This window comes from Solanum tuberosum, unplaced genomic scaffold (genome assembly GCF_000226075.1).
Source record: "Solanum tuberosum cultivar DM 1-3 516 R44 unplaced genomic scaffold, SolTub_3.0 scf00352, whole genome shotgun sequence".
Taxonomy (NCBI): domain Eukaryota; kingdom Viridiplantae; phylum Streptophyta; class Magnoliopsida; order Solanales; family Solanaceae; genus Solanum; species Solanum tuberosum.
In genome coordinates this window covers 397,641-411,265 of record NW_006239287.1, presented here as the reverse complement: position 1 = coordinate 411,265, position 13,625 = coordinate 397,641, and the positions used below count along the sequence as shown (strand labels likewise).

Sequence of the window (13,625 nt, the reverse complement as noted above, 5' to 3'; positions counted from 1 at the left end):
TTATTTTTTTTATATTTAAAAATTGCGTAAAAATACTATAAATCATGATAATTGACAACATAAAATATTTCAAAAATGTTGTATGTGGGTAGTCTTATTATGCCTTAAATAGCGTCAAAGAAAGTACAGGTTTGTGATAAAAAAACTTATTCCTTTATCCACGCAAACAATTGCTTCAAAAACTCGGTTATTAGCCCCAAAATATACAATTTATATTATTGGGCCCGTGCATAGCACGGGCAACATTATCTAGTATATATATAAGGGTGTAGAACCCTCTAAAAAGTAAACTTATTAAGAATGTATTTGATATGACGAAAAAAATTATTAAATATTTTTCAATTTCTCACGTAATTGACTTGAATATTGTGAAAAGTATTTTCCAAATGGACTTATTTTTCTCTAATAAAAAATTGACCTCCATAATATAAAGTAATTAAGGTGGGGTGGGGGGCGATCAAAACGTTTCTTAAACCTCACCACTTGAAACGAGTCCAGACCTGGAATCCAACATCTGATCCCGACTCCCAGCCTTGATCAAGATCCAAATTTTGACTTGTCAACCTCGATTGAGGACAACTCATTTTCCAAAAAATTACTTTCAACAAAACGATGAAAATATTTACACCATACCATACACTAAAAGAAGAAAAAGAATAAAAATTGTAATGGAAGTATATATTTCTCTACGTAATAATAAGAAGTAATGGATAATCTGAGTAATATGTGCATTTATATTATCCATTGGGTTTACTCACTTTTTTTCATATAAAAAAATCGAGTCAAATATTTTATCTATTTTCACATGATTCGTTTTCGATCAACTCATATCCAACTCGACCTTTTCGTTTGTCATCCCTAGCGGTAACAATGGTTGTGGTTAGGCTGAAAACTGTGCTTATGGATGGTAGTTAACGGTGGGTAAATGCAGATGGAATATTCTGAATTGTCAATTTTATAGAAATTATTAAATAAACATCTTAAAAAGATTAAGACTTTATTATAGATCTTAATCATTCAGACCTTTAAAGTTTGAGTGATGAAAATAAAAATCTTTTACTATGTTATTATCAGACTCTTATGAATAAACATAAGGACATCAGAGTCATCTTTGAAGCACTTTATCTTTCAATATGAAATTTCCTGATGCGAATTTAAATTTAACCGAACTTTAATATGGATATTGAACAACGAATAAAAAATAAAAAAAAAATCTTATGAAGAAGACTTAAAATTAAAGATAAATGTATATATATAAAAAAAAACTATTAAATTAAGTTACTTTGCATTTACAAAAGCTTTGACCCTAATAATCCCAAAATGTAAAGGAAAATTGTTTTAAGATTCTCGTCTTCCTTTTGAAAAAATTGGTCTACCTTTTATGGCCTCAAGGTCCAAGTGTCCAAAGTGTTCATCTCTGACTTTGCTATAAACTCCTATCATTTATTTTCTCCGTCTCAATTTATTTGTCTTATTTTTTTTTATAAATTGATAGTTACTTATTTAGTAATTCTAACTTTTCAAATAATATATTTAAAATTATGAGATTAAAGAAGTACATTCTACAGTATTTTTAATTTAAAACTATAAATTTAAAAGTCTTTATTACTTTTTAAACTTGTATATCAAATCAAAATCAGATAAATAAGTTATAATGAACGAACAGTTCAATTTGAGTTTCTCTTCAAAAGAAACTTCACTATCATTTTATTTCAATTATTGAAGAGGCCCGTGTTTAAAAACAGCTACTCGTATTTCTTTTTGTACTCCACTAAGTACTAAGGAATGATACTTTTTAATTTACGTGACATCGTTTGATATGCTATAAAATTTAAGAAGAGAAAAACTTTTTAAAATTTGTAATTAAAATAATCTTAATATTTATATAGTTATAAATTATTTCATTGAAGGTATAAAAAATTAAATTGTTTTTAATTATAAAAAAAATCAACATTCTTTTTAGGACATATTATATATAAAAAAAAAAAAAGTCATATGAAATTGAGACAAAAGATATTACATACCTTCTCACCTTAAGTTACATCGATAAATTAGTATTATATAATTCGATATAAATACTCAATGTGGATAAGTCTGAATTTCCAACTAAGGGTACACTACCACAAAAACAGTTTTCAACGGCAATAAATACGCACATTAACAAAGATTGCTAAAAAAAAATTCTGACATTAGTTAATTGTCATTGGATCCAATGTCGTTATAGGCTCTAAGAATATTTACAAAAAATGTTAATTACCTCTAAAAATATATTTAGCGACAATTAAACTACTACTATTAATTAATTACTGCAACAAATTATTTTTAGCACAACGAAAGTAGTGAGTGAAATGAATCATATAGGGCCCCAATTTAAATTTGCAAGGACACTAGTGAATTATGATAGATATTCATGGTCTACTACGTACATGAAACACAATCTTTGCAATATCTTTTCGTGAAAACAATAGTAAATGTTGCAAGAACAAAACAAACACTTGAATTTATTTTTCTTACAGATGATTGCAAATGAAGACATTGAATATATGGATAGGGGTGTATAAATTCGAATAAAAAATTAAATTAAATCGTAAATTGAATCATATAAAAAAAATTGACGGATGGTTTGGTTTGACTTGGTTTGGTATTGAAAAAAATAATCTAACTATACTTGAGTTGGTTTAGTTTTAACTAAAAAAAAAGTCAACCCGATACCAAATCAACCCAACATTATTGTAATTTTTAAAATTTATTTTATATATAAAAAATATTTACTTTGATATAATTTCTAAACATTTCTTATAAAATTTCTTAATTTTTATCTTTTAACATAGTATTTCAAGTTGTTGAGACTTAAAATTTTGAATGGTCCAATAAAAATTATAGTCCATAAATATTAATAACTCTAATAAGTCTCAAATCAAAATCAAATTAATACTAATGCTAACAAAAAAAACTAACTCAACACTAAAAATGCCAATAATGTTGAATATTTGTTCTTTTACGTCGGTTTAGTCATTTAAAATATATAACCTAATGTTATTTTTTCTTTAATGTTTCCTCATGTCATTAATATTTATTAGACGTATTTTAGCATGATTTAGTACTTTTAAATTATGATCAATTTCATTATGACTTATTAACTTAAAATATTTATTTTATATGATTTCATTATTATTTTTTGTCAAATATTTTAATATCATCACTCATCTCATATTTTATGTTATTTTCTTAAAAAAGACACCTTTACTAGAAAAATCTAAATTTAAAAAATTGAAAACTCAAATTTTATTAATCTGATTTGATTTATAAATTTAAAATCTGACACAAATAATGTCCATTCAAATTGATTGACAAGCACTTGCACATGCTTATGTTCTCATGTTTTGCTTAAAGCTGATTGAAGTAAGTTGGCGTACGCCTTGAGGTTGATTGTTGTTGTCATTATGAGCGTTTTCAGTAAGGAGATTCTTTTCGAGTGGGCATGTTATGATATGGTACGGTACGGTATTTAAAAGTTTCTATATTATAATTTTGATATTCGATTTTAAAAAGTATATCATTATTATTTCAATTTAATTCGGTATCTTAAAGTTCAGTTTTGGTATTTTACGGTATGGTAAATCGATAACCATAATTTGTTCAACTTCGATTAATATATGCTCTTATAATAGAGTATTATGACTTCGACAATTAAAAGAATGTCTCAATTGTATTATGCTAACATATTACATATGTAGAAATATATATGCAAATTAAAGTACAAACAACTCCCTTTGTTAATCAATTACAATTCAAATACATTTCAATCAATTGTATTATGCTAACACATTACATAGTCAAAATTTTAACTTCTAAACATTTAGTTTATACTAATACTAGGTTGCATATTCGTTAGTATTTTAATAAAGTTTATATGTTATTTATGTAACTATATACTTCTGTATGATATTCGGTATTTCGATATGTTACATCTAAATATCAAATATCGTACCGAATACCAAAAAAAATTGAAATGTATACCATATACCACACCAAATACGATAATATCAAAATCACGATATTAAAAATTTGATATGGTATAATATTTCGGTATATACCATACCATGTCCATCCCTATGCACAATTATTTATCAGTTCCATACAAGATCTATTAATGACATTTCACATTGATTATGTCCTCCCCATCTTCTGATACACCTCATCTTCACCCCTACCTTCAAATCCCACACCCCTTCCTCCACATCTCCACCTCCCATAAAAATCATCTAAAGTAATAAACAAATATTTTTAGGGATAATATTTTTGTTTACCTACTAAACATACAAGAAAATAAGTAGGGATATTCCTACTTATTTTTTTCTAAAAGTATTTTTCATGAAAAACATTTTTCATTGGTACTTTTCGTTTCTCCTAAAAAAATTCATATATAGTTGAAAATAATTTCCCACATATAGAGTAAGGTTAAATTTGGTCATGCTGCAATCTGCATTATCATTTTATTTCATAAGCCAATCAGTTTTTATTACGTTATTTAAGGCTAAATCACCTTTGGAAAAAAATTGTTCCCCCGTTTCTTCTTCTACTGCCTTTAAAATGAGAACTAATTGTCATACTTATGGACTTAATTATTGGTATTAATTAGTCCTATTATCTCTCTAACAACTTTAAGTGAATATGTAACGGCCTACTCCACTAGTAATATTATTTGCTTTGGGTTTTGACTTGAATGATTTTAGAATGTGTCACTAGGATGTAAGACTTGCATATTATATACTTAAAATCTCCCAATGTGTTTTGTCGATGTGGGGCCTTAATTATCCTAATTATGGTGTCACATATACCCCTCTTATGAACTCAGTGTCCTCGTTGAGTCTTGCCCCCACAACATGAAATTTGACTCAATATTGAGATTTGCACGCCTTCCCTGGTTTGTCTAAACTCAGTTGAATTCTGATCCACTATTGACAAGGTTGACACATGAGATCGGTCTGGCTAGACTCAACATTGAGGTTTGCCCTGCCTTCTCGAATTTGTCTAAACTCAGTTGATCTCTAGCCCACCATCGACAAGGTTGACATGTGAGATTTGCTTATATTCAGCACTAAGGTTTACCCTGCTTTCTCAGATTTGTCTATTCTCAGTTGAACTTTGACCCACCATCAATAAGGCTGATACAAGAGAGTCTCTAATACCATATCTAATGGTTCATCCTGCTAATGAAATTATCTGCTCTAGGTTAAATTCGCACGACTTTAAGATGTGTCATTAAGGTGTAAGATATGCTTACTTATATGTCCAATATTTTTCTCATATATTTTGTCAATACTGGATTCTTATCCTAAGCTAAGATGTCATGAAATATTTTCACACAAAATACGTAGGCTTCTAAAGTTAGGCATAAATATCTGAACTTCGAACACTTTATGTCTTGAATTCAGTTATAAATGTCAGAAGTTCATAAAAAAAACTGTTTAACGTTTTCAATTGCCAGGCCCAATGAAATTTCAGTTGTACTAATAGTTGATTTCGAAATGATTAAACTTGCAAATGCTTATACACTACGAATTATAACTTAAATAGTGATACCAAAATCGAGCACTTTTCTTATAACAAATTAAACTAATTTTGGCTCTATCCTCTATATGTTTTCTCCTTATTCCAAGTCCTTACATTATGGAAAACCATACAAAAAAGAACCCCAAAAATTAATGCCTCACCCCTAAATTTCTCATGATACATATTTTAATTTGTTACTCAAAATCACCTATAAAATAACACAAAATTCTCCCAAAACCAAACTCACGCAACAAATAAAAGCCAAAGAAGCCTTTTTCAACTTTGTTTTAAAAAATGGCTTCTTTGAACAAACTCTCGATTCTTTTACTCATTTCGTTAATCCTCTGTTTCTTCTCCTCACGTAGCATCAATGCAAACGATGACATCTTAGACATAGCTTGCGAAAAAGATAAGGAATGTCTCGACTACATTAAAGCCGATAAGGTACTAGCAGCAGCAACAACAACAGATTTGGACCTCGGATTGGCACTCATGAAATCAATCGTAGCTCAAACAAAGACAACACACGACTACGTATTAAAGAAAAAAATTGAAAATCCTGTGTACACCGAATGTGAAAAGGAATGGCTCAATATGGGACCTAATTTCCAATTGATTTTAGATAGAACCGCGAAAAATAAAGGATATAAAGACGATACAGATGATTATGATTTTCATAATGTTGGCGATGCTTCCGATCGATGTGGAACAAGTTTAAAGAATGCTAATATTATTGATCCTGAACTCAATCGAAAATCACATGAATTAGGACTATTGATGGTTGTTGCTAATCGTTCATTGACACATCTAAGTCAAAAGAAACGGGGCTTAATTAAATAAATTCAATTTCTGAGATCCCCTAAATAACGAACAAGAAAAAAAGATTGATTTGTTAATTTTTATATGTTGCTCTACTAAATTTTTCGTTCTATGTCATTGTATCGTAATGTATCGTTTTGTATTGTGATTGATGTATTGTACTATTGTTCGTACCCATAAATGTTTGATCTTGTTGTACTATTGTTTGTTGTAAATTAATGAGTGGCATTTTTTGGTGTTTTGTATGATTTTTGGATTGTTCAATGTTATATACTAAAATGGAAATGTTTGTTATAATGTACTTGTTGTAAAATTAAAGAACAAAAGAACAATATAAAGATGAAGACAACAAGATTATAAGATAAGAGGTCTTTCAAGTATTTAAGTGTTTACAATATGAACTTTAATGCCTCTATTTATAGTGTTACATAGAGGCATACCAAAAGTTAGTCATAAACATGACATTAATCATGAAGATAGTGGAGGAGGTTATGAAGGTGTAAGGTTACAAGAATGATGATCATAAATGTGGAGGTTATCTACATAAAGGAGATAATTAGTAATAGTAACTTCTTGATGTAGTGGACATCCACACAATAATATTTTATAACAGTTCTTATATTTATCAACAACAAACATTTGAGTTTTTTTTTCTCCAGAGAATGCATAAACTCATTAGTAAATCATTAGCAACTCATAGCACAATAAAAAGTGATTGATACTTTTAGGAAAACAACACAAATTCCATTTGTTTAGGGTCTAATTATATGCATTCTCATGAGTTTTCAAAATTATCATTCTAGACAGATTTTGGTCTAAGATACATCTATCTAGCATGTCCAAATATACATGAGGTCAAAGTTAGGTGTAATTTGTTCCAAATATATTGTATCCAAGTATATTCGCATGTATCTGCGATACACTGAGTACTCGCTCGATCGTCTCTCTCTTATCTCGCTTGCCTCTCTCTCTCCTTCGCCTCTCTCTATGTATTTGTATTTCAGAATACATATGGCATTCCAGATATAGGTATCTAGTGTGATACTCCTGTATCTGAGATACATTGACTCTCTCATTCACCTCCATCCTATCTCGCTCGCCTCTCTCCCTATGTATATGTGTTTTAGAATACGTGTATTTGATAGCAAAAATACATGTATTTAATTGTGTACGATGTGAATTATTAATTAGTAAGACAATATGTAATTATTTCAAGCTATAAGAAGAACTAATAAATATTGTAGAAATGTTCGTGTAATTAAGTAGTTTTTCCCTTACTTTTTAAGCATATTATATTACTAGACTAGATGTGTTACATATGTCAATGGGCCAAAATGGAACCATGCACAATTGGGCTATTGATTTGAGTTAAATTGTATTATGAATTTGATATGTTAAAGGTGCATATTGAGAGAGATATTTCTTCCTCCATATTGATTACATTATTTTCTCTTCTTCCGCTTAGATTTTCAATATTGTTGATGTTATATCAATGCCAACAGTATTGGGCCAAATTCAACTTACAAAAATATTGTACAAAATAATTGCTTGAAGAAAGTGGGTTGCAATTGCCTTCTTTTGTAAAAACATAAATTATTTAGATTTTAACGAACACATTCCAATTTATTCATGATCTAAAGATATATCTTTCATATTTTAGTCATATGACATGTCGATCTTTTTATCGAAAAACTAATGAAAATGTTCTCATGCAAATATTTTCAAAGTTATTTTCATGAATCATGATACTAATAAGATTTATTTTAACTTGTCACTTTTCAAATGTCAAGAAAGACAGTCAATTTTTTAAATTTTATCACCAACGTTAATTACTAATTATTCAAATCATTTCTCAAGATCTAAGACTATATATTAATCAATATGAATATTGCTGATAAATTATTTATATTAATTATTATTTCTTAAGAGATGTACGTATAAAGTTTAAAGTGAACAAGTAAAAGTGAACGGCGGGAATATCTTAAAACTTAATGTTGACTTGATTGCTTCTTAACTTTGAAAATTATGCAATGAATTGGCTTGTCTTCATTCATCCAATGTTTCTCACCAAATATGCTTTGTGTATTAGATTTTGTACCACACATTTGACATTATAAGTATGTCTCATTTTTAATGCCTAAACAAACTTTCTAACTAGTAAATAATACATGCATACAACAAATAAGGAAAGAAAGGGGAAATAAATAATAATTCAGTAATTAATCAAGTCATGTTCTTTGGATAGATATCATTTAATTTGTTTGATTCAAATAATGGATTTCTCTTTTTGTCATTAGTGCCAATTATTTTAATTTTTCTTAAACAAAATATCTGACTAGATACATGTGACTTTAGATTAATTGATAAAAATATGTGTTTTTAGTGTTTTTCAAATATTTAAAGGAAAATATTTTAGGCTTGTTTAGTCTAATTTTGGAGTTTGGACTAGATATTAAAATGTGTTGGTCAAAACCTAATTCGCATTTTTCACCTTTTTTTAAAAAAAAAAATCTCCTATATTAATGTTATTGTCAAAGTTTGGTGTTGGTCAGTTTGAGTGGAAGGAAACATGTACCTAAATTTTAGTTAAGACTCTCTTTTATTTCAATGTTCATTGAACTTTAGCTAAATGAATATTATCAATATTCATTTCACTTTATCCTATCCAACTTGATATTATTTGATCTCATAAATAAGATAAAGTGATTTAAAAATTATAATTCCAAAACTATAAGTTCAGAATAAAACCAAAAATTACTTAGACTTTGCTAAATAAGCACGTGAGAATGTTTTTAGATATGTTATGAGATTTGTGTGACCAGAAAAATAAATTATTAAAGATAAAATGAAAAGGTTAAAACAAATTATTTCAAGAATGCGAAATAACATAATGTAACATTCTTCTTTGGAAAATTGTATTATGTTTATTGAAAATTATATGAAGTATATAGATCAAATATTACTGTTTAAATATATGTTAAATTTTAAATATTCTTAACAAAATTTTTAACTCCCCGATGATTTTGAATTATTCTACGTTGTCCTTAAGGTAGCCTCAACTTTGACCTTCCATGGTCACATGTTCCTTCTCGTGGCTGTTAACATCATCAAATCAAGCAATTAATTACAGGCAAATAATAAAAATTAAAAAATGAGAAGAAGAAATATAAACTTTCATTTCAAGTAACTTCCCCTAATTCTCTTAACCAAATGCTCATTTATAAAAATAAAATTAAAAAAAAAATCCAACTTTATAGATTATAATAAAAATCATTTTTGTAGAATGTGAAAAAATTATATTAAAAAATAATTAGTTATTATCGTTGTTTTAATTTATCTTTTTCTTGGGTGGATCTAATTAATGATAGTTTGATGAATTATAATAACTAATAATAACGTGCTAATCATATTTTTTTTATTAAAATACATGTTATGATTTTAGGATAATACTATAGTAACTAACTCATCATAAAAATGATAATTTTATGTCATTTATAATAGTAATAACAACTTATGAATGTAAGCCATTCATTAGTTCGACCACTTCTTTAAGCACTAGAAAATGTGAAACTTTTTGATAAAATTTATTAGAAATTGACTTATCGTAAATGTTTTTAACAGATTTTTCATCAGCAATCTCACAAGAACGCACGTTCATATATCAAAAGTCAGGGCCGTCTTAATCACTAGGCCACTAAAGTCACCGCTTCGGACCCCATATTTTTGGGGGACCCCATTTTTAAAAAAAAGTACTTATATATATACTTAAAAAAATTATATTTACTTTTAATTATTTTTTTAAAAAAAGGTGCAAGAAGTGAAAAAAAACCATGCAAGAATTAAAAAAAGAAGAAGGTAAAAGTACCGTTAGTTTGATAGTTTTTAATTAAGGAATGGGTGGAACAATTTTTGGGAATACTAAACGTGCAAAAATAAAATAAAATTAAAGTGCTTTTAATTTTAATTAAGGTCTAGGGAAATGAACAATTTTTGGAATAATTTCCAAGAGTGAGAAATCATGCTTCCTTATTTATCTCCCAAGACTTTAACCATATATTATTATATACCTTAATACTCATCTTTTTTATTCTCTATTTTATTATTTTTATTCTCAATTTTGAACTCTCTCCTACAAAATCTTTTGATATACTGTTGCTTACAAGTTTGAAGTTACAAAAGAACAAAATTTACTTTTGGGTATCTTCTTTGGATTTCAAGAAGTGCAACAAGCAATCATTCTATTGAAGGAGTCAAGAAGCACACCACTATTTCGATATTATTATATCAACTTATCAAATTCGTGAGTCAAGTTTTATTATTCTAACTTTACTTTATAGTTTTTCTTAAAAATTTGTTATTGTTGATATTCTTAGTTCATAAGCATATATATTCTTGTTTTAGTTATTATTACAATTTATTTAATTTAAATATGTCAACTAGGAAATATGATTCTGGTTTTACAATAAGAGAGAAAAAGAGAAAACTTGAGGAATTAAATAAATCCCAAAAAGGAGCCCTTGATAGATTTTTAACAAATAATAAAAATTCTGAATCAAAAAATATTGGAGGGTGTTCTTCAAATGAACAAGTCACAAATCGAATTGAGCTAGATGATAATAACATCCAAGAAGAAAATCTAGAAGAAGTTGGTGAAAACTATGACATAGTTCCCAATAATCAAGAACTCCTAAGTAATTTAAATAGTTGCATCCCTAAAAATATATACGACCCAAGCCAATGGAATAATACAGATACAAAATTGAGAGATCAATTAGTAGAAAAGGGACCAATTAGAATGATTGATATAAATTTTCCAAAGGATAAACACTTAAGACATTTTTCTACAACACACTATATTCAAAAATTGGCAAACGGAGAAAAACAGGAAAGAAAATGGTTAATTTACTCTTAATATTTGGATAAAGTTTTTTCTTTTTGTTGTAAATTATTTAGCATAAGATGAGAATTTAAAAGGACAAACCACATGAATCCCACTAGTTTAGGTCTTAATTATTAAGATTCTCAATAGTTTCAAATATTACTTCATGTACCATATTTTATGTTTAGGATACATGAGTCTGAATCCATGAGATACATGCAGTATCTGCCGAATTTTAAAATTGAGATACAAAATTTATTTATTTAAATTAATTGGTTGGAACTGATTTCCTTAATTAGAGGAGTAATTGAGGATTTTCAAAATACATAGATAATTAATTTCATTTTATTATTCTTTGAAATAGTAAATTCATTAATATTATTAATATAAGATAAAAACATGTATATCTTGGTAATGCAATTTGATTAAATTTCAAAATTATTACTCTTAAAATAATAAATTCATTAATTTGATGTATCTATATCAATATATGATGTATCCAACAAACTAAACACTTAGATACATGAGTGTCCTGCAAGTACATTCATATGTATCATAGAAGTATCTAGCATTAATTTCATTTAGTATTTGTTATAGGAATCTAGTATTAATTTTATGTATCTATTTATATATATATATATATATATATAATATTAATTTTATATATCTTTTATATGTATCTAGTACTAATTTGATGTATCAAGTATCAATTGCATATGTTATATCCAAAAAACATGTATCTCGAATACATAGTAAGCATATACATCTAATTATGTGTATCTAAATATGGAATATACAAAAAGAAGAAGCATATACATCTAATTATGTGTATTTAAATTTCATACGTTATATCCAAAAACATGTATCTCTAATACATAATAAGCATATACATTTAATTATGTGTATCTAAATATGAAATGTAGTTGAATCACATTTATTTAGGAACAAATCACGACTGTAGAGTATCTATCGTATCATTACTATCATCGTGTTGTTAAAAATCATGTATCCGAAATTTTAATGGTGGATACATATACATGGTGTCACGACCCAAAAAATGGACGTGATGGCACTCGTCTTATCCCACCAAGACAAGTCAGCCTAACACTCACCCATTACAAATAAATGCGGAAATTTCATAATTAACTCAAAAATACCCCCAAAATCTGGTTGTCACGTGTACAAGCCTCAGAATACCAAGTACTTTCTCAATCGTATATACATGATACTCCTCAGAAATACATCGAGAGTTCATGACCCATGGGGGACTCGCGAGGTCCATATACCGACACGGACGATCTCCACATGTCTGTGCGGACAATCTCAACGCACTATCATATATCAAACAAATTCCCCACGGACGATCTCCATGTGCCCAATTATAATCTTAACATCTCACCATCCCCAGCACGAACGATCTCCACGTGCCCAATTTATACTCAATCTCATGTCAATGCATGTGCACAATATAATTTCAAATAAAGGGATGATGATCTCAATCAAATATCAATATGAAATGTAATCACCTCAGCTATCACAAGTATACGGGTTCAATAAGAACACAATCACACATAAACAATTTATCATATTGCCTTTTATTACCTCTTTTTCATCATTAAAATTAATTAATGTGGACAAGTCAACCCATCACCAATTCTCATTATTCCCAACACATATTACAAGGAAATACACGAATTTCATACACTTAACAAGGGTTTAGAAATCCACTTGCCTCAAATCATCGAACAATCACTCCGACTCTTGAGTCTTCCCCTTTCGTTAGGCTTCCAAATCAATGCAATCTATTCAAATAATTAATCACAATAAATTTTCAAAACTAACAACAACCATATTACTATAGGTCTAGCCTAGACCCAAAAACTTACACAAACCTAAAATCAAGTTCCTAAATTTTGATGCCAATTATCATGTCAACCCTCATACTTCCAAATTTCAAGTCTAGGGTTAAGTTTCCATTCTCCAATTCCATAAATCTAATGATATTTATATAATACAATGGCCTTAATATTTAATTACTTATCTCAATATATATAAAACTTGAATCGTGATATGATATTGTATAATAAAAATTCAACCACGAAAGATAAATATATACCAACTATCATGTATCAAGACCCGTAACTATAGAATATTATGCACAAGTAAAATCCTTTGTAATTAATCCAATACCACCATCATGCTCTTCCAATCGTTATCCTATAATCCTAAGAGTAATTACTCGATCATCAACCATGGAATTTGTCTCCAACTTTTTAATAACATCAACAATAGCAAAAGAAGGGAAAAACGACAAAATGTACTCGTTCACAATTATGCAACCGGTGTAACCCCATTACCCTCAATCAAACAT

The 13,625-nt window shown here is 28.1% G+C and overlaps 1 protein-coding gene across 1 annotated transcript; it reads left to right on the top strand.

The window, feature by feature from the left end:
- The first annotated feature begins 5,850 nt into the window (after positions 1–5,850).
- On the top strand, positions 5,851–6,396 carry LOC107063470 (uncharacterized). The gene has a single exon (XM_015315372.1). It carries the CDS (start codon positions 5,851–5,853, stop codon positions 6,394–6,396), a length of 546 nt encoding a protein of 181 aa, XP_015170858.1.
- The last annotated feature ends 7,229 nt before the right edge of the window (positions 6,397–13,625 follow it).

Coding starts and splice junctions, on each gene's coding strand:
- LOC107063470 (XM_015315372.1), top strand. CDS start 5,851: ATGGCTTCTTTGAACAAACTCTCGATTCTTTTACTCATTTCGTTAATC.